Source organism: Entelurus aequoreus, linkage group LG09 (assembly GCF_033978785.1).
Source record: "Entelurus aequoreus isolate RoL-2023_Sb linkage group LG09, RoL_Eaeq_v1.1, whole genome shotgun sequence".
Classification (NCBI taxonomy): domain Eukaryota; kingdom Metazoa; phylum Chordata; class Actinopteri; order Syngnathiformes; family Syngnathidae; genus Entelurus; species Entelurus aequoreus.
This window is the reverse complement of record NC_084739.1, coordinates 15168729-15196458: the sequence shown is the minus strand read 5'-3', so window position 1 is coordinate 15196458 and position 27730 is coordinate 15168729. Positions and strand designations below refer to the sequence as shown.

At 38.5% G+C, this 27730-nt stretch overlaps 1 protein-coding gene across 4 annotated transcripts in view; it reads left to right on the top strand.

The window, feature by feature from the left end:
* Positions 1-18785, top strand: part of wu:fc17b08 (ligand-dependent corepressor) — a 41163-nt gene extending 22378 nt beyond the window's left edge. For 2 of the 4 annotated variants that reach the window (XM_062058156.1, XM_062058157.1), the window contains exons 2-7: positions 2003-2068; positions 2520-2602; positions 2697-2832; positions 6371-6688; positions 6770-6866; positions 13057-18785. In XM_062058156.1, the coding sequence (XP_061914140.1) occupies positions 2003-2068; positions 2520-2602; positions 2697-2832; positions 6371-6688; positions 6770-6866; positions 13057-17440 (5084 nt within the window). In that variant the 3' untranslated portion in view covers positions 17441-18785. Of the gene's footprint in view, positions 1-2002; positions 2069-2519; positions 2603-2696; positions 2833-6370; positions 6689-6769; positions 6867-8079; positions 12903-13056 lie in introns of those variants that run through there. The other 2 variants (XM_062058158.1, XM_062058159.1) reach the window with 2 other exon arrangements.
* The last annotated feature ends 8945 nt before the right edge of the window (positions 18786-27730 follow it).

The following is a 27730-nucleotide window of genomic DNA, read 5'->3' as shown; positions in this document are numbered from 1 at the left end:
TAGGAATGGTTTAAATCCTAATAGGTCTTGAAAAACGGTCTTTTCGCTCCTGTTTTTTCAACTTTTGCGTTTACAACTCCATACTGTTTGATGGGCTACCAAACCATATTTACCTGAGGTATATATGAAATTATTTGAAAACCTAATAGGAGTAAACATTTTTCTACCAAACTATCAATAAGGAAGTGAGAAGCCGTGGTGGTTTGGGTTGGTTTGCGTGTTAACGGTGAACAATTATGGTTTATAAAGTTTAATGACATCGTGTTAATTCAATTAAGACATGGGGTGAGAATAATGATAATTACCCAATTAACTCGATGACATGGGTTTCTTTCATAGTTGTCATCAATTGTAAATATTTTGAGGTCCTATGTATTCTGTTTTGGGATTTTTACTTGTTTTATGCTTTCACTGAATATGTGCTTGATTTCATATCAAGCTGCAATTTTTTCATTATACTTCAAAGCCATCCCAATTCTCCCTTTAGCGTAAATGCTCCATTTCAGACTGGCCTGTTCTAAAATTAATATGAAACATGAACACCTGCAAATTATCCATGCTCAAGCAGAGGCAGCAGAATGGGTATGTTTGTCATGCTTTTTTCATCCCTGGCCATTGCTTTATATTTTACTTGGTAAAGCTTGCAGAACAGCTGAACACAACATTAATATTTTATACTCTGCACATGTAAAGGCCTAAAAAAAATACATGTTTCCGCTTCCCAAATGGTTTGGCTTTAAAGATAAATGTATGTAGTGTTTATTTTCTTCACTCAAATGCCTATACAGCACTCCATCATCTGCCAGTAGGAAATAGTTAATAATGCCTTTGAGTCATGGCATTACTCAATGACACAGTTTTTTAAATGCCCGAAACTGAATTCTTGGAGAGTAGTTTGATGTCATGGTGCTGCTCTGTCAAATGAAAGTGGATGACCTACTTTCCCGCCCTGCCTCTGAAATATTTCAGAAGTAGGATTGGATGGTTTCAGCTGAGTCCTGTGCAGTAACCCAGAAACAGACTCGTGCTGCAGCTAAAGGCAAGGCTGTGTTTCACCACTTCGAGAGCCCCCCACCCACCCCCCACCCTCCCCTTCTCGGTTTGGCTGTATGAAAAAAAAGTGGGTGGGAATTTGTTGGGAGGCAGCGAGAGGGCATTTTTAACACATGACAGCGCTTGGTCCAATTCACTGAGTTAGGAAAGCGAGTGGATCATCTGTGAACATCTACAGTAAGTACATCTTTGGATGAATGTAATGAACATTTCTTGTTAGTTCATATCTTTTTTGTGAGAATTGTTTGTCTTGTAGACAATAATGCACACATTTTACATCCGGCTCAGTGGACAGATGCGCCATGTGACCTCTTTAGCGCATGATTTGATGCATGTAGTGGTTTTTAAAGTGGTTATGTTGTCCCCTGCAGCAGTCAGCATACATTACGTACTGCATATACATATAGTGTTAATGCACTGAAATCCAAAGCCCTTTCGAACTGTGATGAGGGTGCAGGATCAGAATACTTCACTTTTAAGGCGTTGATGCTTTTTAATCTATGGTGACTATATTCCGTTTTTCTTTTCTCTAATTTGATCTGTTGTGATTTCTAATCAGTTGGCGCGCTGCACAAGACTGGAGAGAATGTTTTGATCATTCCACCTGGCACTTCTATATTTCTTTTCACTGTTACAGTATGCAGTCGCTTTGCAACTCTGTAGTTGCTTCAGTTGCTTGGCAACAGGAGGATGAAGGGCATGTTACTGTTGAAGTAAAAACCCAGGGTGAAAGCTGATAATGTGTATTTTAACTGAATCAGGGTGCACACAGGTGTTGTCAAGATGAGACAGACAATGATGGATGTGACATTTTTTTCATGCGGAGTTTCTGACTATTTTCTTTTTGACGACACTCACGTAATTTATGAGCTTCAAAAGGTACAAGATACAAATATATTTTTAAGCTTTTCGATACGATTTAAGTGAATATTTTTCTCTCTCTCCTCAGGTTTTGAGAGCATTCTTGAAGGTCTGTTTGGCTCAGAGCTGGTAGAAGAATTACAGATATTTAAGGGTAAGTATTTTACTGTACAGACCTAACTGAATGAATCAATGACACTTACTGAGTGCAATCAGTTGTCTTTATCACAATAACGGCTTCACTGTACCATGTGGTGCCCCTTCTACGTTCACATTTCTTAACAAGGCAGCTCAAGAGACAGACCAAGCTGGTTCTTTCGACAGCACAAAGCCCATGTAAAAGTCAAATATCTTCAGACATCTCCATAATGCATGATCTATGCGATACATTAGTGGACATTGTACTGTATTTCCATTGTATTTACACAGGCAATAATGCAATACAGTGGAATTCGTATATTAGCATTTGGGAAATAACTTCTCATGATTACCTTTATTCTGAAGCACATTAGTAATTGGCATTCACTCTGAAGACTCTTACATTAGGCATTTCATTATTATTATTATTGTTGATAAATGCTTGACATGATTTTTTACGTCCACAGATTTGGAGCCTGTAGCATCATCATCTGACTGGTCATTTGATGAAAATTGTTTGTTCTGTTGTTTTCGACGAGATAAAGTAAAGGTATGTTATGTTGTTGTTTTCCGTGTGTTTTGAAAAAACAAACATACAGTATATGCGTATTGCACCCTGCCTAAACCATTTTACCACTTCACAGGAACACTTGATTGGCTTAAGTAGCGAGGAGAGTTTCCAAGATCCGCTCAAACCTCTCCCGGTGAATGATCAGACCACCGTCAGCAGATTAGAGAAGCAAGCAGAGGAATTTCTCAATGCAGTCCTCTGTAATAAAGGTAAGTGAGTTGAGTTGACTTTGAGTTTATTTCGAATATGCATGCATACAACATGATACATCACAATTTCCAGTTTCTCTATTCAACATGTTCGAAAAGGATTAGGAAGAAGCAGAGTTTATTTAATCTTACCCCTTTTCTTTTACATAACAGTTGCTAAAACTTTTGTTCACTTCCTGTTCTCAATTTATTCACAATATACTCCATAAGTAATCACAATAAAAATAAATAAATAATACTCAGTGAAGTAAGTTATATTTCATATGGTGAGATGAGTAAGATTATCTTGAAAATTAATGGATGGGTGAGATAAATTCAGAATGTTTATAATGGTTCTTCTTCTTTGTACTTTGTAAACACTTTAAGTTTGAAGAGTTTCTTGAAGTGGATCATATAAGTACATTCTTTGATTTCTTTGCTTAATCCATTCCATAATTTAATTCCACATATTGGTATACTGAAGGTCTTAAGTGTTTTACGTGTGTACAAATGTTTTAAATTACATTTTTCTCTAAGATTATATTTCTCCTCTTTTTTTGAGAAGAATTGTTGTATATTCTTGGGTAGCAGGTTATAGTTTGCTTTGTGTATAATTTTAGCTGTTTGCAAATTCACTATGTCGTGGAATTTCAGTATTTTTGATTCAATAAATAAGGGTTTGTATGTTCTCTATATCCAACATCATTTATTATTCTAACTGATCTTTTTTGTAACACCGTTAATGAATGAAGTGTACTTTTGTAGTTATTTCCCCATATTTCTACACAATAACTCCGATATGGTAACACTAGCGAGCAGTAGAGAATATGAAGTGATTTTTGGTGTAGAACATATTTTGCTTTATTTATTATTGACGTGTTTCTTGCTACTTTATGTTGTATATTTTTTACATGAGATTTCCAGTTCAATTTATCATCAATCATTATACCTAGAAATTTGGTTTCATTTACTCTTTCAATTTCTATTCCGTCTATTTGTATTTGTGTTTGACTTTCTCTTCTACTGTTACCAAATAGCATTATTTTAGTTTTACTGAGATTCAAAGAGTCTGTTTTTGTCAAACCATCTTTTTAATTTGTTAATTTCTTCTGTTATTATTTGTATTAGCTTTTGTGTGTTCTCTCCTGAACAAAACGCTGTTGTATCATCCGCAAATAATACTAACTTTAAATCTTTTGTAACTTTACAAATGTCATTTATGTAGAAATTAAACAATTGTGGTCCTAGTATTGATCGCTGAGGTACACCACAGGATATATTTAGCGTTGTAGACATGTGTTCGCCTAGCTTCACGTATTGTTTCCTGTTCGCTAAATAATTTCTAATCCGGTTTAAGACCAACCCTCTAATGCCATATCGTTCTAGTTTTTTTAAATTAAAATATTGTGATTAATTGTGTCAAATGCTTTAGTTAGATCCATCAACACTGTAATTTCAATTAAAGCCATCGAAGTTGAAACATTAGCTCTGTATCCATATTGGTTCTCAGCGAGTATTCCATTTTTGTTTGTGAAACTCTCTAATCTATTATTGAACAGTTTTTCAATTATTTAAAAAAATTGTGGAAGTAAAGAAACAGGTCTATAATTTGTAAATTGGTGTTTGTCTCCAGTCTTATAAATTGGTGCAAAATTAGCTATTTTCATTTTGTTTGGGAATTTACCTGTTTGAAATGATAGGTTACTGATATACATTAATGGTCCTGAAATCTGTTCAATAATCTTTTTTTATCATTTCCATATCAATTCCATTACAATCAGTTGAAGTCTTAGATTTGCATTTTTTCACGATTTTAACTATTTCCTCCTGCGCCACATTATTGAGGAACATGGAGTTGGGATTTCTCTCTATGGTATCATTATAGTCCTCAATTGAAACTGGGTCTGGAATCCTTTCTTCCAATTTTGGTCCAATATTTACAAAGTAATTATTGAAGCTTTCAACTACTTCCTTTATGTTGTTATTATTTTTTAAGTATCCTATATACTAAGAAGTATTGGGGGTAATCCCTCTTAGTGCCATTTTTAATAATGCTATTGAGGATGCCCCATGTTGCTCTCATATTGTGTTTGTTCTTGTCTAATAATTGACTGTAATATTATTTTTTACATGTTCGTAGTATGTTAGTTAGCTTGTTTTTATACTTTTTGTACTTATTTTCTGCCTCTGCTATACATTTTCTATTTAATGCATTTTTCTTATTACAAGCATTTTTTAATCCTTTTGTCATCCATGGTTGATTATTCTTTCTCTGCTTTCTACTGAGTTGTTTAGCACTGAAAACATGCATAGTGGTTTGTTCACATCTCCTAAAAAAGGAAGAGAAGACATTGACAATGTGCAAGAGTAAAAGAAGAAGCAACTGACTTGTTTACTCAACCTCCCCCCATGTTTACCTTTTCCCACCTTCTTTACGAGCGCCACTCTGTCTACCCTGTACAATGTAATTCTGCTCTTAAAATGGTTTGTACTGAAAAAAAATCGCACTGTACTTTTGAAGTGCAGTGACAAAGTTATATTCTATGGTATTCAGATACTATGTAATCACTGTTTCGCACAGATTTCCAATCTATTTGTGGCTGTGTCACTTTGATGTCATACATTTTCATAATTGCCTATATGTTTTTTTAAAAGCCTAATCAAATGTACATATATTTAAAGACAAAGTTGTGTCAATAGTATCAACGTATATTTTTCTTGTTTGCTGTATTTTTTTATTTGCTGTTTATTCAATAACAATTATGTAACACCGGCTGCACTTTATGCACACCTGGTTTATTTACATAAATTATTCTGCCCTCCCTGAATGTAGGAATTTACTTTACACAAATAGGTAAACAGTCTTCAAATCAGAGATGAAAAACATCCAAATTGAGGTTGTTTATGGATAGTTTCCACAATTAAGTTACTGTCACACTACGAGCGCAAAGGAAAGTACATTAATATACACACAAAGTTCACACACATGGAGGTATCATGTGAAATAAACAGCTTAGTATAAACAAACAAAAACAATGCAATTATACAAAATAAAGGTTGGCTCTTGTGCCGGAAGCTTAATGCTAACATACAATGGACGAGCCTGTCAACCGGCTAACAAAAATTAGCATTGCTATTGTTTTAAACATGTACAAACATTTAACAAATACAATTTTAATGTGTGGGTGTCAATGTTGTCTATTTGTGTTGGCCCTGCGATAAGGTGACGACTTGTCCAGGGTGTAGGATAGGCTCCAGCCACCCCTGTGTGAATGTTGACCATAACTTTGTACTACTCTGCGAGTCTGCTGTGCTTAATCATATTTTCCTCCCCCAAAAATCTTGCGGCAGGACACAGTTATTCTTACAAGCTGTTGCTGGTCATTTACTATACATACACATATATCCTATTTAAATAGATGGTGTCGAGTGGGATACGTTGTGGTGGTCTGTATCTCTGCTTTTGTAGTTTTTTTTTCGGAGACCCAAAATGGGCTTATTAAAATCATTTCAAATTGTTGTTAGTTGCTATGTCTAATGATAAAATGCCACTTTTCAGATGTGCCAAGTTTCTCCGACCCACACATCCCAGTAGTGGCGCGAGAGATCCTCCAGAGAATGATCCGACAGTTTGCCACCGAATATACCTCAAAAACCAGCTCTCCTCAGGATAGTGGTTCAGAAACCAAGCCAAGCTCGGACCAAAGCCCGCAGACCCCAGCCGTGACTTCTGGGGCTCCACCCAGCAGCCCCTCTGCCGTGGTGGCGAGGCCTGCACATAGCCACAACCCCGTCCTCAGCAAGCTCCTCATGGCGGACCAGGACGCCCCTCTTGATCTCACAGTCAAGAAACCCCCGTCTGAGCCCACAGAGCAAGGTAGTGTGAAACTACTGTAAATATTTACCTAAGAGGCAGTTGCATGAACATTCAACTGAGTTATGTGTTCATTTTTAACAGAGGGAGTCCTTGACTTGTCCATCAAAAAGAGTCGCCATAGCAGCAGTTTGCCCAGCAACAGTCCATGCCTTTCTTCTAAGGTATCTACAATCAAGAGGTAAGAAACCTTTTATTTTGCCTTCATCAGTCTCCACTCCTATTTTGTTCTGTCACATCATATTAAAAATCATTATAAAGGTTTTGACATGTACCTGAAATGTAGTTATACTAACACAAAATGCAACAGAACAGTCATTTTTACTTGAAACAAACGTTCTATTTCCTTCTGTTGCTTGAACAACACTACTCTCTATGCACTCCATTACATTATGTAATGGTCTATTGTGCAGTTTATTAAATTGTTCATTGGTGTTGCAACTGGCACTTGAATTAGTTTGTGTGTAAGAGTATTTTGATCTTGAAACAGTCACATGAGCTAAAGATTAATTAATTAATGAATTAATACATTTTTTATTTAGCTGTCATAATTTACACTATGACATTCATGTACAAGATGCAAAATTATTACGTGAAACAATCTTAATATTAGAATGCTCCAAAAATCCTGCACGGAGGGTTTTTAAATCAGTTTGAAGAAGGTTAAAGGTAAATGTTTTTCGGTCAACAACAATTTGTGAAACCGACTTACTAAGAGAAAAAAGTCTCTTGATGCCACCCTTCTCAAATTGTATTTCTTCAACTATTTATATGTTTGCTGCGTATGATCAGACTCAAGAAAATGTAACTCCCCGCCTCATTTTGTGTATCCACATTCTGTTAATTAGGCTTTGAGTTTGACACAAACACATACCCTCTGCTAGCTTACTCTTTTATTGCGGAGCTTGTTCAGTGGTAACGTCACACACAAAATGTCAAAACCTATTCTTGAATTTGTCATTTTGTGCACTAACTAAAAATTAGCTAAGACTTTCCTTAAGGATAAATAAAGTATCTAGCTAACTTAAGCTTCTTGACAGCGGTGAAAATTACTGCACACCCCCTATGCCCTCTTTCTAGCTTTGCCAAATACATTTACTGATTTTCTATATTTTGTTGGTTTGAAGTTTTGTGTTTTTGTCACAATCTTATTTTCATTTTTGTTGTTTTGTTGTTGCAAATTTTGTAAGCAATCAAACAAATGTCCCATTTTTTTTGTTCTCACAAACAACCATCCAGTCATTTAAGGCAAAAGTGAGTGATGTTACCAAAGTTAGGTCATATAATAAAGGAGTGGCCAACATTCTCCCCTCCCCAACCCATCCTCCTTTTAGAACAGAGAGAAAGACACTGTGCAAGCTCTGCTTACACCCAATTTCCTTCCATCCAATCAGGCGATCCTTGAGTGCGGACGGACAGGATGGGAGGAGGAGGGAGAATATCGGCCACTCCGCCCGTTATAAGCCCTCCTCATCTTTCGCATACTCTCTGCACATCAAAGAGGAGGTTGGTCTGGAAAGCAACCCAGAGTCACCTCTCAGCCATAACCGCAGCATCACACCCACTGACCTCTGCGAAAACGGCTTCGGCGCCTGGAATTCCAAAGCTCATTTTGGTGCACTCCTCAAACTCAAAGCCAGCAGTGAAGCTAGTGAGCACCTTAAAGACATTCCCAGGTTGTTGCAAGCTGCCGGGCTCTTCTCAAAGTCCTTGTCCTACAATAAAGGAAAGCACCAGGATGCCTGCCAAGACCACAGCGCCTCCCTTTATCATTCCAACATTGACCTCAAGATCCCCCAAGTGCGGAGTTTGGCCGCAGGAACAGACGCTGCTTGGGATCCCCTCCAAATTGAAAATTCAGGTTTACTTTGTGAGAACAGTCTGGGTAAGAAGCTGTATTCCCGCAAAAAGAGCAATGGTGTTTTTTGGCCTCGCGACACAGACCGAAACTTTCCCCTGGATTCCGAGTCTGATCTAGGAAATAAACCGCCGAGGAAGAAACGTGGTCGCTACCGACAGTACAACACGGAGCTGCTGGAGGAGGCCATAGTGGTGGTGATGGGTGGGAAAATGAGTGTATCCAAAGCCCAGTCCATCTATGGCATTCCCCACAGCACCCTGGAGTACAAGGTTAAAGAGCGCTTGGGGACCCTGAAACATCCCCCAAAAAAGAAACTGCGGCTCATTAGCTCGCTTGATGAGCAGTGTGTTTCTCATTTCCCAAAGAGTGAAGAACTCCAGGCCATCTCTGAGGAAAGAGAGAGCTCATCCACCGAGAACGGAAGCGGGTTGCATGATGGAAGTCTTTCACCAAATTAATTTTGTCTAACAACTGTACAAACACATTTTTACCAAGGCAACTGTTGCCTTTATTCCCTTAACACCAAAATTTCAGATTAGTTAATTATATGAATCCATTCTTACATTTGGCTATTAATACTTTTAGTGTAGTTCAATGTTCATGGGCATCTGTTTTTAACATTTAATGGTCTCTATGCACTTGAATATTATATTAGTGTGTATTTATTTTATTTATAGGTTCCACTTTGAAGGTTGCATACATTGTTTTTTTTGCAATGAGAGAAAAATTAACCAATTGGCGCCCCTCGGTGTATACCGACTGTACTGTTCAGAGCACGCCACATAATTCACATGTATATATCGGTCCTGTAAATAAGGCTCAAAGCATTGTATGCATGCTTTATATTTATGATTAGAATCATTATTTTGTGTTTTGTATATGACTGACTGACTGACTGAAAGTTCAAGTCACTGTTTTTCAAATGCACTGGAGATTTAATGACAAACTGTATGTTTAAAGGCATTCTAATGTACGCAAAGCATGCGTTGGTTCTCCGCGGTATAGTATCCAATCTGTTGTTTTCATTTCCTGGAACCAAAATGTAAAGTGGATTACACCATTTGTCAAGTAATATATACCAAGCACAACAGGTTTTTATATGTATGCATTTACTGTGCTATATGAATGGTAATTGTTTATTCTCAATGCCTTCACGCCTCAGGTTTAGTTCAGGTTTGGATGCAGGATTTGTCTTAATCCTACAGCGGATTCACTGTCCACTAATATATTTAATACAGGTATACCTCACTTACTCCTAAGCTTCAAAAACACCGGCCTTCTCTTATGTCACCTCAAAGGCGATAGACAAGGCAATAATTAAGGTTGTCTGAGTGACAGTATGTGTGCTACTTTCAAATGTCTTCATAGCTTACCTTAACTACCAGTAGCATTTCAGTGCCAGCATAAGCCTTCAAAACCACTTACATAATTGACTGGGGCTCAGTTCAGGTTAGAATTTGTCCTGGGTGCCTCTTCTCTAAGGCAGAAGGAAGCAACAACTTTATTGTTCATGAATAGTTTGTGTACACTAATTGCTTGGCAGACATAACAGAGCTACACTCAACTGTACATAGTTGACAGTCGGTACACAATAATTTAGGGAACAATACATTCAGGTATTTTTTTAATGTTGTCATTTAGTGCCAGTAATGTGAACTCTCTATTTTCCTTTAAATGTTTTATCAAGTTGCAGTACTTCAGGTTCCTGTCATGTACAATTAAGAAACTGGCGCAGGTATCAGTTTACATGACGGTTGCCTTTTGCCCTTCCTTAAGATTTTTATATGTTTTGGGTGGTGATACCCAAGCTCAAGTTAAGCCCTTGAAACCGCTAACTTTATGAACACTGTACACAGGCTTTTGTCATAAAACGACTGTAGTTTATAATCAGTTTGGTTGTTTTCATGTAATATTTAGTTTGTTATACTTGATATAACATGTTTTTTAATCTACCGGGATACTCAGGGCACTAAAGAAATACTATTCTTCTATCAAGGTATATACAACATATGTAGCCATTCCCGCAGGCTTTTATGGACACATTGTTGTTTAAATGTTCCGAAACAACTTGGTAGATTTAACTTACTGTTTTGAGGTGTTCCATGAACCAAACCATTAACCTCTACCACACATCGCAACCTGTATGGATAACTATCAAAACAAACGTCATCCTACAAGTCATTTAATTTGAGAGAACATAATTACTGTTGCATCGACAATCCTCAAATTATGTGAGGGCCATATTTAGTTGAAAGCATTTTCAACTATCAATGTTTAGATAAGATTGCCTTATATGATAGAAGACCATCAGATTAAAAACAAATGTTTTCTACATTTCTTTAAATATATATTTTAAAAAACTTACACATAGTGATTTTACCATTGTATGTATAAATCTGATGCCATCTGCAATCATATAAGGCATAAATACATGCATGCATTTTGGTTTGTAAATGGGCAAACGTTCCAAATGTGCCCGCAAATCTTAATAGTTGACTACCTCGACTTACATTATATTCTGCTATTGTCACAACTGTTTAAAAGTCCCTTTACTATACTTGGGGCTCTAACTGATATAACATAGTTTGAAAATAACTTGAGCTCTTAGTTCTTTGATTATACTTCTATTTATGGACAAAAATGAGAAGTTTGAGACATCACTACAAAAACATTTTTGAGTTTTAAACTCTATCTTTGAATACAAAGTCAAATCTCCTGGTTATTACTTTAGGTGCAGTACAAAATATATTAGCTTTTTTTTTTTAATAAAAAAGAATAGATTTATCATTACTTCAGTAATCAATGAATGTATGGATTCAATAAAGAATATGTGCTCATAGACAGATATGATTTTAAATGTATCGTTAACTCGATAATCTCAAAGATCGGTGATGATCTTTCATGTGATCGATAAAGTATATCTGATAGGTACAAACAAATATGTTTTGTCTTGTCCCTATTTATTGTGCTCAAAGATACAATATTGAAATAATAAACGGCATTGCTCAAATATTTGTTAACAGAAAAAATGTGTATATATATATATATATATTAAATGTGTTTTGCATGAGTGAGTTATGACATGTTTGATGTATACTAAGGTTGTGTGATCTTGGAAATACTTGTTAATTATTGTTAAGTGTGTTAAGAACAGTGAACCTTCAATGTTGCTAAACAGAATCTGTGCAATGGGTCGGTCACTCAGGATAAAATGCATTCACAGTCTGTAATTGTCCAAATATTTTTATCCTTAATGTATAGTCCTAAGAAACTTTGGAGATAAGTTCCAACACATCCGTAATCTTGAAATGCAATGTGGTTTGCGTCTGCATTTAATAACTGTTATTTATGTTACGGTGTAAGAAAAGGCATGCTTGTGGTGTCCTTATGACTGTGCTGTATAGTTAAATGGCGAGATAAACCTTCAGGGATGATACCGTTAAGAATTCAGGTACTCTTCTTTATTCCCTTGGTTTTTCGAGCAGGGACTGAAAAAGAAAACGTTGTCACTTAGGCAATTCTTATTTTTATTCTCAAAACTATTTTTGAATCCCTAAAATGTACATGTGTAATATTTTTGTCATACAATACTCAAAAAGAAATACACAGTTTCTCCTTTTTGGTTTTTATAAAGTTTTAGACAATGAATGTCATTATCACAGCTGCAAGCAACAGTTGTTTGTTAACATGCTCTAGTCAACATTGTTTAAAAAAGGCGAGAAATAATTGACTGTCCTTAAACTAAAGAGTTCACAAAGAGGGTAAACCTAACATCCAACCCAAACTCATGCCTTGTGCACAGAGAAGTCGATATTCTGCCAAGATTAAAGCTGTAGCCACATATATGTATCGAGTTGTACATTTTTACAATAAGAATATTTGTAGCATTCTATTTTGCAAGGGTCTCAGGAATCCAGATTACCTCGCTGCCACAACTTCAGCAAACCTAGATGAATTACCACTTACATGTGATTTAATATAGACCTATTTATGACACACACACATATTTTTGAATATATCCATTTCCTATTTTTGTTTTGTCATTTGAGTTAAATGGAATTGGAAAAACACTTTTTTTTTCTTTTTCTTTGGACGACACAACAACTTGACACTATGTATGTATTCTATATTTGCCCCTGTGTATTTGCTCTTTCAAGTGATTAAAAAAACCCCAACTTGTTTTTTAAGTCGATGTCCTGTGCATGTGTAGGATTTTCTTAATGTAACAATATATGGCAGTGTGCAAGAAGAAACATGTATTAATTGTAATGATGTAATTGGTCAAATTCACTGGATTTAAATTGAATTTTAAAAAATCACTTATTCTTTTAATAAATATGCAATATAAACCTTAAATGTCTGGTATTTTACTAAACTTACACAACAGATGTTTGTTTTCTACATATATACATATACATATATATATATATATATATATATTTTCCATTTATTTTATTATATTAATATTTTTTATTTTTTTACCTGTTTTTCTTTTCTGTTTTCCCTTCAGTGAGCGTACAGTCTTGCCTATTGCAATGGCAAAAGAACTGCAGTCCACCTCAACACTGGAACAGTTCATGGCCAAACTCTGCCGCCATCATCAGAGACAGATTGTTGACGCCATAGGTTTCCTGCAAACTGAGGTCAAGGCACTGGCGGCTTCCAAGACACTGCAAACTAATAACTCCACCTTTGAAATCCAGGGAACAACCAGCTCCTACCCGATCACACCTGAGAAGTCATGCTTGAATCTTAAGTTTCCCTTGGAATCGACACCGAAATCTGAAGTACTGGATATGTCCTGTCCTACCCAAAGCAAGTGTGTCACTGAAAACCTTCTCAAGACTGCACTTCTATTGCCAACGTCTGTTTCCTCTAGCCCTGTGTTGGATCTTCAAAGCCCCCAGTCAAGTAGCAGTCCGTGTGACCATGCTCCTCTTAAGATGAAAATAATGAAAAGCAGTAATGTTGCTGCTGGTAAAAAGTTATCTTGTGTGCTGACCACCTCACTTTCGTCTGACTCTGGTACTTCGGAGGCCCGACAAAATAACTCCAATTTACCCAACAGAACAGAGACTCATAGCGCTAGACTAAGCTCCTCTCTGAAAAAACAAAATCTTCTCAGTCACTCGCATCCTGCTAGACAGAGAGGAGCTGTTTGGCACAACAAAAATTTACCAATTAAACAATATTCGCCTCCTGAGGCTACTACTGTAACTCCAACACGAAATGCCAGGAAGACAATTCGGCCAGCCAATCAGCAACAGACTCGACACGCTCCTTATAGGATGGTTGATCCAGATCTAGGCAACTGTGACATTGTTTATATTGACAAACCCATTACTGAGTGCTTTAAAGAACAACAGCGTAACTTGCTTCCCCGCCGCAATGCCCGGAAAAGCACCAGGGGACATTTGTACACAGATGAAATTTGGGAGTTAAAAACGGTCCGCACGTTAGCTGGAAGAGGCAACTGTCCTAATCCAATGCCAGAGTTAATCACACTGGTGACTCCAAAACAGATCCTTTCAAAGCCAGAAGGTGTACCTCCGGTGGATAGGCCTTTAGCTGGAGCATGTAAAGAGAGAATAAGTGAGCAAATGTCCTCAAAAGAGTCTGATGAAATAGTGATACCAGGGACAGGTGAAGTGGTAGAGGTAGCAGCCAGTGAAGCTGACATTATAGTAGAAACCAGTCAGACAGATCAGTGTCAGAACAAGTTAGAAGCCCCTCAACCTCAAGTAAATTCTCTATCTGAGAACATAGTAACAACTATCAGCACAAATGACCTCCAATTAGAGGAGGGAACATCCTCTGAGTGCAAGAAAACATCGCAAAGTGAGGAAATTGCGGCGCAGACCACATTTGAAGCAGAAAAGGAACAAGAACCTGAACCTGAACAAACCAAATTTACTACAGCAATTGTGTCACAAACAGAACAATCAGAGGAAGCCAACACAGAAGAAGCTGAAGTTCAAATTCCATGTAATAAACTGCATGACAGTGAGACTTTCCCCCTCCACACGAGCACCCCATCACCCATGGAACATGAGGGGACGCAGGAAAATGAGAATGCCTCAGACATTGAGGGGCCACAAGAACCTCAGCCGAAAAAGCAGACATTCTCAGATAACCTTGAAGAGAATGAAACATCTTTGACATCAGGACCATCCGAAGAGCAGCTGTTGAGTGAGCAAGAAAGTACAGCAGCTGTCGATGCTGAAGGTATTTTGCCTGTACCAGCGTTTGAAGAAGATGATGAATGTGATATTTCCTCAAAGACAATGGATTCTCTCCTGAAGGAATTACCCCCTTGGCGTAGAAAAAAAGGCACTATGAAAAATATGCCAAAGAGGTTAAAGCAAATGGAAACGGTGATCGTGGGCTATGTTAATGGAAGACCTGTATCAGCCTCTGACAGGAGTCTGCGCCGTAGATCAAACAGCAGTGGCACATCACCCACTAAAACCCCAGTGAAACAAATTCAGAGAGTTCCCAAACATGCTCAAGCCGACTCTCCAGAGACCGTGAACCAAGAAAAAAATACAACTGAATCAGAGGTGTCTACAGAAGCCATTGTGATCACACCTGAACTTCCTCCAGTGGCAACCTCTGACATACCTGAAAACCCTACAGTTAAGATCTCCCCCAAATCCAAACCAATCCAAAACCAAAATCAAGGCCATGAAGATGATCCACTGGATTCTGGCAATGAAACCAAACGACAACTAAGATCACAACTAAGATCAGCCGTCCAGAAACCTGCCGAAACTTCTCTATCAGCGCCTTCTCCTAATTGTATTTTACCCCCTGCTCCTGCAGCCATGCCCCCCATTTCTCCTCCTCCTCCTTTGACAGGTTTGACTTCACCTGCAACTCCAGAACAGTCTCAACCAAGCACAGTCCAAGAGACAGAGGTGGAGGTAAATAGTCAAAAAACTCCGTCAACAGGCAGTCTTTCAGAAGAAGTCCAAAGTATATTGGTTAAACAAACATTAAGATCTTCACAGGTGGCTGTAGAAGAAAGTAAAAACGAGACTCATCAGCTTGACACTGACTTATCAAGCCCATTAGAAGATGAGATTAAAATGCAGACAAGGATGACACCATTAAGAGGAAAACGGGTCCTCATAATGGAACCATCACCAGAGAAACAAAAAACAAATGCAGTATCTTTAGAGGGAAGTTCTACAAGTTCACCTGCAGTTGACAAGCCCACAAGAATGCCACTGAGGAGTGAGAGCAGTAAAGCCGATACGTCCCCACAACCAGACCCTCAGTCACCGCTACCTGACAACAAAAAGCTATCTTTGCGATCCCAAAGGTTGTCTTTGCCCTCTACAAGCGCTCTCCCTGTACTTGGAAAGAACACTGAGGTGGTGTCACCTACCAGAACAACTCCATCCAAAACTCATATCAAGTCACCTCCATCATTTGCTGCATCTGTTCTGCCTCGTAGTCCCGCCTCCACTGTTATTTCACAGAGACTAAAGCCGCCCAGACAAACCAATAAATTCTTGAAGGAACTGACTGGAGAAAAAAATCAACTGCTGCTGACTAACTTAAACCTCAAATATGAAAAGATGCAGAAAGGCTGGCTGCAAATGGACAGAGATGGTCAGCCAGCAACAAAATATAAAAACAAATCAGACAGACAAGCCGCCATATGGAAGAGTAAACGCAGGGCCCGCAAGCCAAAGACTTTAGAACCACAGAAGTATTCACCAGTGCAAATGCTCTTCAGCCAAGACTTAGATCTTTCTAGTATTTGTCGCTGGTTCCTAGAATCAACAGAAACCCAATCTCTTGTCATCGTTAAGAAAATAAACACACGTCTTCCGTCAGAAACTCAGCTGTGCTTCCACAGTTCATCTAGTGCATCGGGGATCTCTCAGGGCGTTTTTCCAAGCTTGCAGGCGGAACGCCTGAAGAAACACTTGAAAAAGTTTGCAATCGCCTCTCCCGTAAAGAGCAACCCGAAAAGTCAGAAACTTATAGCCAAAACGCTGGAGCAGGGAACCCCCTCCGTCAAAGGCAAAGAGAGGCAAGAACTTCCCAGCACTGCTCCCACCAATCAGACACACGCCAGAGTTGACACTAAGGGGCAAACTAACGAATCTCAGAAAGGTCCTGCTAAGCCAAAGAATCCGGCTAGTGCCAGGATTTTGAGGAAATACTCCAATATTCGGGAAAAGATGCATGTCCAGCAAACCAATGTTCGAATGAAAGGTGTCTCTCAAAACTTAAAAGCTAAAAGTTTAAAAATACCGACCAGAGAACCTGCTTCTGAGTCAGCAGTCAATCCATCTCAGAAGGCACCAAAATTACCCCTTCCTGTCGCTAAACAAGTCAAAGCAAAAAAAATAGCAGTCAGGAGAACGTTGGCTCGAAGAAAGTCTACAAGGCTTCAAGCTGTCAAGGCTCAGGACGCACCTCCAGTTAAGAGGTGTTCGCAGCGACTGAATTCTCTGGTTGATGCATCAAAAAGTCAAGCAGACAAAAAGACACCAGAAGTAGACAAAGATGCAGAAAAGCCCACTGTGAACAAAGTCAACGCTGTTAAAAATCAAGTAAATGAATCGCCGGACAGAAAAGAAATGAAAGGTGTGCAAGAAGCCCCCGAGGCAGAGGTGAAGCTTCCAAGTGCTCCAGACCAAGTGCTGACCAGATCCCAGAGAAATATGAAGGCAGCATCAAACGATGGCTCCGTTCCCGTGACGAAGACGTCCAAGATGGCGAAGGAGCATGTGTCTCTTAAGTCCACCAAAAAGACAGAGGGAATCACCAGAAAAGCTGCTGTGAAGACAAATCGTGACGCCATGCGGTCGCGTACGAGAGCTCAGGAACTCCTAGCGCCGCCTGCTAAACGCACCCGGATGTCACAGTGTATCTGACTCCTTTGTTTTATCACTTTTATCTGGAATACATTCAGAAGGAAGTCCCAACCGAACAATGAACTTCAGTATGCAAATGCTTTGGCTTTGACAAAAGGTGCAGGCAAGATTGTTTGCTGCTTCAGGGACAAAAACCTTGTTTGTTGTTTTTGTTTTTTAAATGCAAATGAAGAACCACATTTACGGGTGTGTGGCTTCAAAGTGACACTAAGTAATTGTCCCTCCATGTTTTTTTCTCTCGTGAGATAAAAGCTTTGCAGTCTCCGGCCCGCCTTCCAATCACAGCCGAGTGATCATGGGACTGCTCTGACCAGGTGCCTTATTTATAAAGTTCAAAGAATGTCTATATAAATGTGAACTCTCCTCATTTGGTTTCCCCGAGCGTATGCAAAGAACACCCTGGAGTCGACCTAACGTAGCTGACCGGTGTTTTTCCAGCATTACCTTTTATTTAAGTTGCAGAAGGATATTTAAACAAGTGTTAGCCAAGACCGTGTATTTGTTTCCCCTGCTGGTGAAGTACAGTACTTTGTACACGACCGTGATCTACTACTAAAGAAGCCCACCAGGGATGTCTTTTGGGGCGGAGTTTTGTGTTTTAGGAATCTTGAAAGCCCGTGGAGGTTCAGACCGTAGTCAAGAGCGCAGAGTTTGTGACTAGAGTGCAGGAACTGCTTTTCTGTTGTGGAGCCATCTTTCTTAGCAGTGCTTTTGGTGCACAGCTCCAACAATGTGTGTTGGAACTTGTGGCTAAGAACATTTCTCTCTGTTACTCTTTAGCGCCCCTTAAAGGGACTGTGCATCTTCAAACTGATTCTATTATCACTCATTTCATGTATTTTCTGACTTCTGCCACAAAGACCTCTGCCACCCCCCCTACAGGAAGTATGCATTAACTTTAAAACTGCTGTCGAGCATTAATGGCACATTCCATGTTGCACCATACAACTTTATATATTGTGACGCCTTCCATGCTAGTAACTGACTTAAGAGGGTCAAAGGAAAACCGAAATAACATTTTTATCAGCACTGTTTATTTTATCCTGGTCATTTTTCTTTGGAAACCCTTCCATGTACAGTACACAAGCATCTTGTTTTTCCGTCTTTTTAATTATTGTTATTTAAGAGCTGTGCGCCGCATCCTAAATGTAGACCATCCGAAACAGTCCACCAAATATTCAAACTTGAATGTGTTTGTTCTCTACACTTGCTATTTAAAGTTTATTTCTTTTTTTGTATATTAGAAAGAGAAGAGTGCTTTATTTGTGGTAATCCCAGCAATGACATGTTTGTGTTAGGAAGGATGTATTTTTGCTGCAGCTGATATAAAAATGGATGACTTTTATGTCTGATTTCTTGACTCTTTTTTCAGTAATATCAGTTTTATTCTTGTATTAATTAAGAAAATGTCTTGTAATGTTACAAATGTCTTCTTAAAAAAATACAACTGTTTTCTTCACTGTAAACTGTATTCTCATAAATCTACTTATTTCCCCATAATATTATGAACGTTTTTATTCCATTTTTCCCTCATGACCTTTTAAAAAAATAATTGGCCTGTGGCATAATGCAAGAATAAACAAAAAACATTGTTAATACAAAGCTTAAAATTCACATCTAACTTTTTAGTAGCTCTTTTACAAAAAAAATAAAAATAGTTCCACTATCCTTTGATTTTTTTTTTATTATGGGGGTGAATACTCCAACTAAATTATTACAAATGACGTATAATTCAAATTGTTTCGTTCAAAAAATACTCCCCATAAAATAAAATATTTCCTATAATATCAAGGCTGACTAACTAAAATATTGTAACATTTTTATTTTTTTCTATTATATATTTTTTCCCTTTTAGTGTTATGTCAAGGCTGTCCAGAGTGTGGTCAGGTGGTCATTTTCGGCCGAAACTGTGTTTTATTGGTCCTCGACATGTTCTGAAAATTAAATGAATTCATTTAAAAAGTTATATTAGATATGACACTAACAACTATTTGTTTCGTCGTCCAAAACACAAAAGCAAATTTTTAATTGTTTCTTCTTTCCAATAGCTAAAACATATACAGGACTGGGACCAAAAAATGTCCCTGGCATTTTTGGTCATAGCGGCCCACCATTATTATTTATATCAGGGGTCACCAACGCGGTGCCCGCGGGCACCAGGTAGCCCGTACGGACCAGATGAGTAGCCCGCTGGCCTGTTCTAAAAATAGCAGCACTTACCAGTGAGCTGCCTCTATTTGTTAAATTGTATTTATTTACTAGCAAGCTGGTCTCGCTTTGCCCGACATTTTTAATTCTAAGAGAGACAAAACTCAAATAGAATTTGAAAATCCAAGAAAATATTTTAAAGACTTGGTCTTCACTTGTTTAAATAAATTCATTAATTTTTTTACTTTGCTTCTTATAACTTTCAGAAAAACAATTTTAGAGAAAAAATACAACCTTAAAAATGATTTTAGGATTTTTTAAACACATATACATTTTTACCTTTTAAATTCCTTCCTCTTCTTTCCTGACAATTTAAATCAATGTTCAAGTAAATTAATTTTTTTTTATTGTAAAGAATAATAAATACATTTTAATTTAATTCTTCATTTTAGCTTCTGTTTTTTCGACGAAGAATATTTGTGAAATATTTCTTCAAATTTATTATGATTAAAACTTAAAAAAAAATATTCTGGAAAATCTAGAAAATCTGTAGAATCAAATTTAAATCTTATTTCAAAGTCTTTTGAATGTCTTTTAAAATTTTTGTTCTGGAAAATCTAGAAGAAATAATGATTTGTCTTTGTTAGAAATATTGCTCGGTCCAATTTGTTATATATTCTAACAAAGTGCAGATTGGATTTTAACCTATTTAAAACATGTCATCAAAATTCTAAAATTAATCTTAATCAGGAAAAATTACTAATGATGTTCCATAAATTATTTTTTTAATTTTTTCAAAAAGATTCGAATTTGCTAGTTTTTCTCTTCTTTTTTTTCGGTTGAATTTTGAATTTTAAAGAGTCGAAATTGAAGATAAACTATGTTTAAAAATTTAATTGTCATTTTTTTCGTGTTTTCTCCTCTTTTAAACCGTTCAATTAAGTGTAAATATCATTAATTATTAATAATAACATAGAGTTAAAGGTAAATTGAGCAAGTTGGCTATTTCTGGCAATTTATTTAAGTGTGTATCAAACTGGTAGCCCTTCGCATTAATCAGTACCCAAGAAGTAGCTCTTGCTTTCAAAAAGGTTGGTGACCCCTGATTTATATGATATGCGGAGGCACACAACATACCAAAGGATATATGCACACATTGTGTTGTTTAAAACTATTTAAATGAAGTGTGGTTAAAGTATGGTTTAAATAATGTTTAGGTGAACAAAGAGATAATAGCTTATTTTGTAATTACATATTCTTAGACATTGACCTTGGTGTTCTGAGGGAGACAGAAAGCAGAGGTGAGGTCAGATATGCTAGTATGATCTGATACTAAAAAATAACTATTAAAATAACAACTTTTAGTGAACTCAATGAAAGAAAAAGAACATGTGCAAACTCCAAATCGGGTTTCAATCGAAATATACCTTAAGGAGAAAGAAAGACAGACCAGGTGCGTCTAGAGAACAGTGAGAATGAGACTGTTTGGAAAAAATGTACTTTGACAATATTGGTGTCTTTAAAATAATGCAATAATAGATGGTTGCGTTCATTACAGTCACTCTGTACAAGTAGTAGGCTTTATGACAGGCCTGGCCAATTATTTTGACTCGGGGGGAGAGATATCTATTTTTAGGAACACTAATACAAAACCTCACAATAATGTCTGAATGAATGCTAAAAACGTTATGACACACCGCCTTAAAAAAGGGAATTGAATTAAAAAAAATGTTAATGTCTGAATGAATGCAACCGCGCATCTCTAGTAGACGGACAAAACAAGTGAGTGATACGCTCCCACTGTATTACAACAGGACTAATGGCTAAAATAAAGAAATAGACCTAGTCAACAGTCTGATATACTGTACATACTGGTTGTTGAAGCTGTTGAATGGCCCTCCGATAATCCTCAAGATCGAGTACGTAGCAAGGCAACGGAACTAAATGATTGCCAACTGAAACAAATGAAAGCAGCAAGGGCACCCTGAGAGAGCAAAGACATAATCACACTACTTTCTTTCAAAAGATGTAATTCAATTCAATAATTTAACACATTTTTATTTGTCATAAATCTCAGAGTACAAAAGAAGTTTCTTCAATAATTCACTCCTCTGTGACTCCATTATCGCGTCAGTATCAAGGGACACGAGGACTTCCTTTTCAGGGGCCATCAACATAAAGGCTTCCAATTTGCTGGCAGACAAGCGACTCCTCAGTCTGTTTTGGATGTAGCACAGGGTTGAAAATGACCGCTCACAGGCTACCTGAGTTATTGAAAGGGTCAGCAGAAACTTGTTTGCCAACCCAAGCAGGGGGTGTGTATGAGTTAGCGTGTTACATCTGAGAAGGATTTTGTAGCAGCACAGGTTTTGCTTAGTTATGTCCATCTCTTCTTGATCATCTGATTCCTTTTCGGCTGCTCGAGTTGTGTAGTCCTCCAAGGGCGATTGTACCAGCCTGTCCCACTGCTGCGCCAAGTTTCTCAGTTCAGTTTGTAGATTGGCAACAGTTGCTCTGCTGTCAAACACATCCCGGCACTGGCTGAGTCCTTCAAGTGCAGATTTAGGGAGAGCACTGCTGTGGAAAACGGGGGAAGTTTTGGGGATGTAAGAGGGACAAATCTGCATACAGGGTGCCATGGGTGAGGAATCTCTTGTGCATGGCCTCAACAGCTGTACCAAGAATCTGGTGGTCAACATTGACCTCAGAGGCCTTTTCTGAATCACTGAGGCTTTCATCCTGGGAAATCTCTCCTGGCAAGATTGTCTTTCTCCTCACTCTTTTCTGAGGCAGTGCAGCCTCCACTTCCGCATCTAGTTCATCCTGCTCTTCTCGCTTGTCATTTGCCCAATGGTCAAAACAGTAAGCTGCATCTTTGACGGCCGGGGAATCTCCTGCTATCTCTTTCAGTGAAGCTTGTGTTGTGGTGACCATTCTAGGATGTCCATTCCTCTGGTCTGTAGGTACAAACCCTCTTTCCGTATGAGTTGGGAAATTGTGTTAGAAGTAAATATAAACGGAATACAATGATTTGCAAATCCTTTTCAACCCATATTCAGTTGAATGCACTACAAAGACAAGATATTTTGATGTTCAAACTCATAAACTTTCTTTTTTTTTTTGCAAATTATAATTAACTTAGAATTTCATGGCTGCAACACGTGCCAAAGTAGTTGGGAAAGGGGCATGTTCACCACTGTGTTACATGGCCTTTCCTTTTAACAACACTCAGTAAACGTTTGGGAACTGAGGAGACACATTTTTTAAGCTTCTCAGGTGGAATTCTTTCCCATTCTTGCTTGATGTACAGCTTAAGTTGTTCAACAGTCCGGGGGTCTCCGTTGTGGTATTTTAGGCTTCATAATGCGCCACACATTTTCAATGGGAGACAGGTCTGGACTACAGGCAGGCCAGTCTTGTACCCGCACTCTTTTACTATGAAGCCACGTTGATGTAACACGTGGCTTGGCATTGTCTTGCTGAAATAAGCAGGGGCGTCCATGGTAACGTTGCCTGGATGGCAACATATGTTGCTCCAAAACCTGTATGTACCTTTCAGCATTAATGGTGCCTTCACAGATGTGTAAGTTACCCATGTCTTGGGCACTAATACACCCCCATACCATCACAGATGCTGGCTTTTCAACTTTGCGCCTATAACAATCCTGATGGTTCTTTTCCTCTTTCGTCCGGAGGACACGACATCCACAGTTTCCAAAAACAATTTGAAATGTGGACTCGTCAGACCACAAAACAATTTTCCACTTTGTATCAGTCCATCTTAGATGAGCTCAGGCCTAGCGAAGCTGACGGCGTTTCTGGGTGTTGTTGATAAACGGTTTTCGCCTTGCATAGGAGAGTTTTAACTTGCACTTACAGATGTAGCGACCAACTGTAGTTACTGACAGTGGGTTTCTGAAGTGTTCCTGAGCTCATGTGGTGATATCCTTTACACACTGTCGCTTGTTGATGCAGTACAGCCTGAGGGATCGAAGGTCACGGGCTTAGCTGCTTACGTGCAGTGATTTCTCCAGATTCTCTGAACCCTTTGATGATATTACGGACCGTAGATGGTGAAATCCCTAAATTCCTTGCAATAGCTGGTTTAGAAAGGTTTTTCTTAAACTGTTCAAAAATTTGCTCACACATTTGTTGACAAAGTGGTGACCCTCGCCCCATCCTTGTTTGTGAATGACTGAGCATTTCATGGAATCTACTTTTATACCCAATCATGGCACCCACCTGTTCCCAATTTGCCTGTTCACCTGTGGGATGTTCCAAATAAGTGTTTGATGAGCATTCCTCAACTTTATCAGTATTTATTGCCACCTTTCCCAACTTCTCTGTCACGTGTTGCTGGCATCAAATTCTAAAGTTAATGATTATTTGCCAAAAAAAAAGAAAGGTTTATCAGTTTGAACATCAAATATGTTGTCTTTGTAGCATATTCAACTGAATATGGGTTGAAAATGATTTGCAAATCATTGTATTCCGTTTATATTTACATCTAACACAATTTCCCAACTCCTATGGAAACAGGGTTTGTACTTTGATAGTGGTGATGTGAGCTCAAATACCCTCAGAAATAACTGAGATGTTAGCACAGTTTCATATCGGAGTAAGCCGTCTCTGTATCCTCTGGCTTTGTTTTTGTGCATTTAATGCAAGTGTCTTCAGCTTTGGATGTGTGAACACCACTTCAATAAAAAGGCCGCCATGAGGTCTGCCATAGTTTCTGAAAAATTTCCTCGGGGCATCATGGTTGGCCCACCGTCTCGTCTCTCCAATTGGTGAAATGCGTTTGAGCCTCTCGTCCTGGCTCTCGGTCTCCCACACACTCACTCTTGTCTGTGAATCCTTCAGCAGGTCAAATAGTGAATCGCTTTCAACGACACTATGGCTGGTATCCGACAACACGAGGTTAAGGACGTAAATCTCTGTATTGACCCTGTACATTAAAAGCTCCATCTGTGGAGTTGCCGATGCACAGGCCTATGACCAACTTCAGACGATCAAGTACTTCAGTTAACAGAGTCTCAAATGACCGTGCTGTAGTTGTGCTGCATTGTACGACCGCAACCAGCCTTTCATGGACTACATCAGAAACATACCTCAAAACCACAGAACACTGATCTTTCTCTGTAACATCTTGAGTTGTGTCAAGCTGCACTGACAACATCTCTGCTTTCTTGATGTCTGCAGAGATGCTCTCTTCAATTAAATTCTTTTTGGACAGGAGGGTGATCAGAGCTCCTCTACCTTGTGTGCCTGACACACTGATCTGCTTGCTTTTTTTCTATTATACTGCTGAGTTGCTCTTTTAAGCACACATCATATGTTCACACTATTTCTAGGAAATTGCCATGATTAAGACTGTTGTTGTCCACGATGTTTGCAGATTCATTGTGCTCCTGCCTGTAGCTTAAAGGCCTACTGAAAGCCACTACTACCGACCACGCAGTCTGATAGTTTATATATCAATGATGAAATCTTAACATTGCAACACATGCCAATACGGCCGGGCTCACTTATAAAGTGCAATTTTAAATTTCCCGGGAAACTTCCGGTTGAAAACGTCTAGGTATGATGACGTTTGTGTGTGACGTCAATGGTTGAAGCGGAAGTATTGGGACACATTGTATCCCAATACAAACAGCTCTGTTTTCATTGCAAAATTCCACAGTATTCTGGACATCTGTGTTGGTGAATCTTTTGCAATTTGTTTAATGGACAATGAAGACAGCAAAGAAGAAAGCTGTAGGTGGGATCGGTGTATTAGCGGCTGGCTGCAGCAACACAACCAGGAGGACTTTGAGTTGGATAGCAGACGCGCTATCCGACGCTAGCCGCCGACCGCACCGATGATCGGGTGAAGTCCTTCGTCGCGCCGTCGATCGCTGGAACGCAGGTGAGCACGGGTGTTGATGAGCAGATGAGGGCTGGCGTAGGTGGATAGCTAATGTTTTTAGCATAGCTCTGTCGAGGTCCCGTAGCTAAGTTAGCTTCAATGGCGTCGTTAGCAACAGCATTGCTAGGCTTCGTCCGGCGGTACAGCATTAACCTTGTGGTTACAGGTCCAGAGTTTGGTAGTATTGTTGATCTTCTGTCTATCCTTCCAGTCAGAGGCTTATTTCTTTTGTTTCTATCTGCATTTAAGCACGATGCTATCACGTTAGCTCCGTAGCTAAAGAGCTTCACCGATGTATTGTCGTGGAGATAAAAGTCAATGTGAATGTCCATTTCGCGTTCTCGACTCTCATTTTCAAGAGGATATAGTATCCGAGGTGGTTCAAAATACAAATCTGTGATCCACAATAGAAAAAGAAGAAAGTGTGGAGTCCAATGAGCCAGCTTGTACCTAAGTTACGGTCGGAGCGAAAAAAGATACGTCCTGCACTGCACTCTAGTCCTTCACTCTCACGTTCCTCATCCACAAATCTTTCATCCTCGCTCAAATTAATGGGGTAATCGTCGCTTTCTCGGTCCGAATTGCTCTCGCTGCTGGTGCAAACAGTAGGGAAATATGAGGCGCCCTTCAACCTGCGACGTCACGCTACTACAGGCAAGGCTTTTTTTTTTATCAGCGACCAAAAGTTGCGAACTTTATCGTCGATGTTCTCTACTAAACCCTTTCAGCAAAAATATGGCAATATCGCGAAATGATCAAGTATGACACATAGAATGGATCTGCTATCCCCGTTTAAATAAGAACATTTCATTTCAGTAGGCCTTTAAGCCTCTCTTCTCTTTGACTCTCACAACCTCTACTACACGCTCCAACACATGTCGTCTCTTCTTAACCTGCTCACGGTGTCCTGTCAGCTGTCTTCCCTCAAGGAGACGACCCCAGCACACTGTCCATGTGCCTCCCTTATGCTCCTCCATCTTCTGGTGCACATGCCTCCAGTCTGCCATGCCTCTTCTTACGTGTAACGTCAGATGTCCAACTCGGTGTCGTGTAGCCATACCCGTATCTCTGGTCCTAGGTGGAAGAGGCTGGCTTCCGAAGGCAGTCCATATAAGGGCCGGATGTTGATTATATGGTCGACGGTCTGCTTAGGGTCCCACTGACTCCCACTCCTGCTTCCACGTCGACCTTTCTCGGCATGAGGGCTTCTGCTCCAGACTGCTCCTCTAATGCACAGGTGTCAAACTCAAGGCCCATGGGGCCAGATGTGGCCCACCGCATCATTTTATTTGGCCCACGAAAGCCTGGAAATAATATGTATCAATAAAGTACTGTAACTTTTCTTACTAAATGTATTCTTTCTTTCTATTTTGGGAGGAAAAAATATATGTACTCCATGTAATCTCAAATTATGTTAACTTGAATATTGTGTAATTATGCAAAACATATATTATCAAACATTCAAACCATTTTTAAATAGAAATTAACACTAGTAATAAATATTTCAAAGCAAGTTATCCATCAAATTGTGCAATGTAAAAGTAGCAATAGATTCCATGGTAAAATTGTGACATTTACTGTGGTTTTTACAGCACTTTTCTCTAAATGACAAAAACAGTAGTTTTTTACTGTAATAAACTGTGGTGCCGTTTTGTCATTTACAGTAATACACCGAAATATCCACAGTTGTTGATTTGCGGTAAAAAAACAAAAAAAACCTGGCAGCTCAGGTGTCACAATTTTACTGTAAAATTACAGTTTTTTTTATTTACAGTAAAAAAACAAATGTAAATTTTACATTAAAATTCTTGCAACTGAGCTGCTTTTTTTTTTTTTTTTTTTACCATAGAAACAGTAGTACTGTTATTCCATTTACAGTAAAATACACACAATTTTGAGGTGAAATTATTGCAACTTACCATATTTTTTTTTTACATTTTAGTAATTTTAAAAATCTACTAATAAAATGCATTAAAAAATTGTGTACTAATTAGAGATGTCCAATAATGGCTTTTTTGCCGATATCCGATATTCCGATATTGTCCAACTCTTAATTACCGATTCCGATATATACAGTCGTGGAATTAACACATTATTATGCCTAATTTTGTTGTGATGCCCCGCTGGATGCATTAAACAATGTAACAAGGTTTTCCAAAATAAATCAACTCAAGTTATGGAAAAAAATGCCAACATGGCACTGCCATATTTATTATTGAAGTCACAAAGTGCAT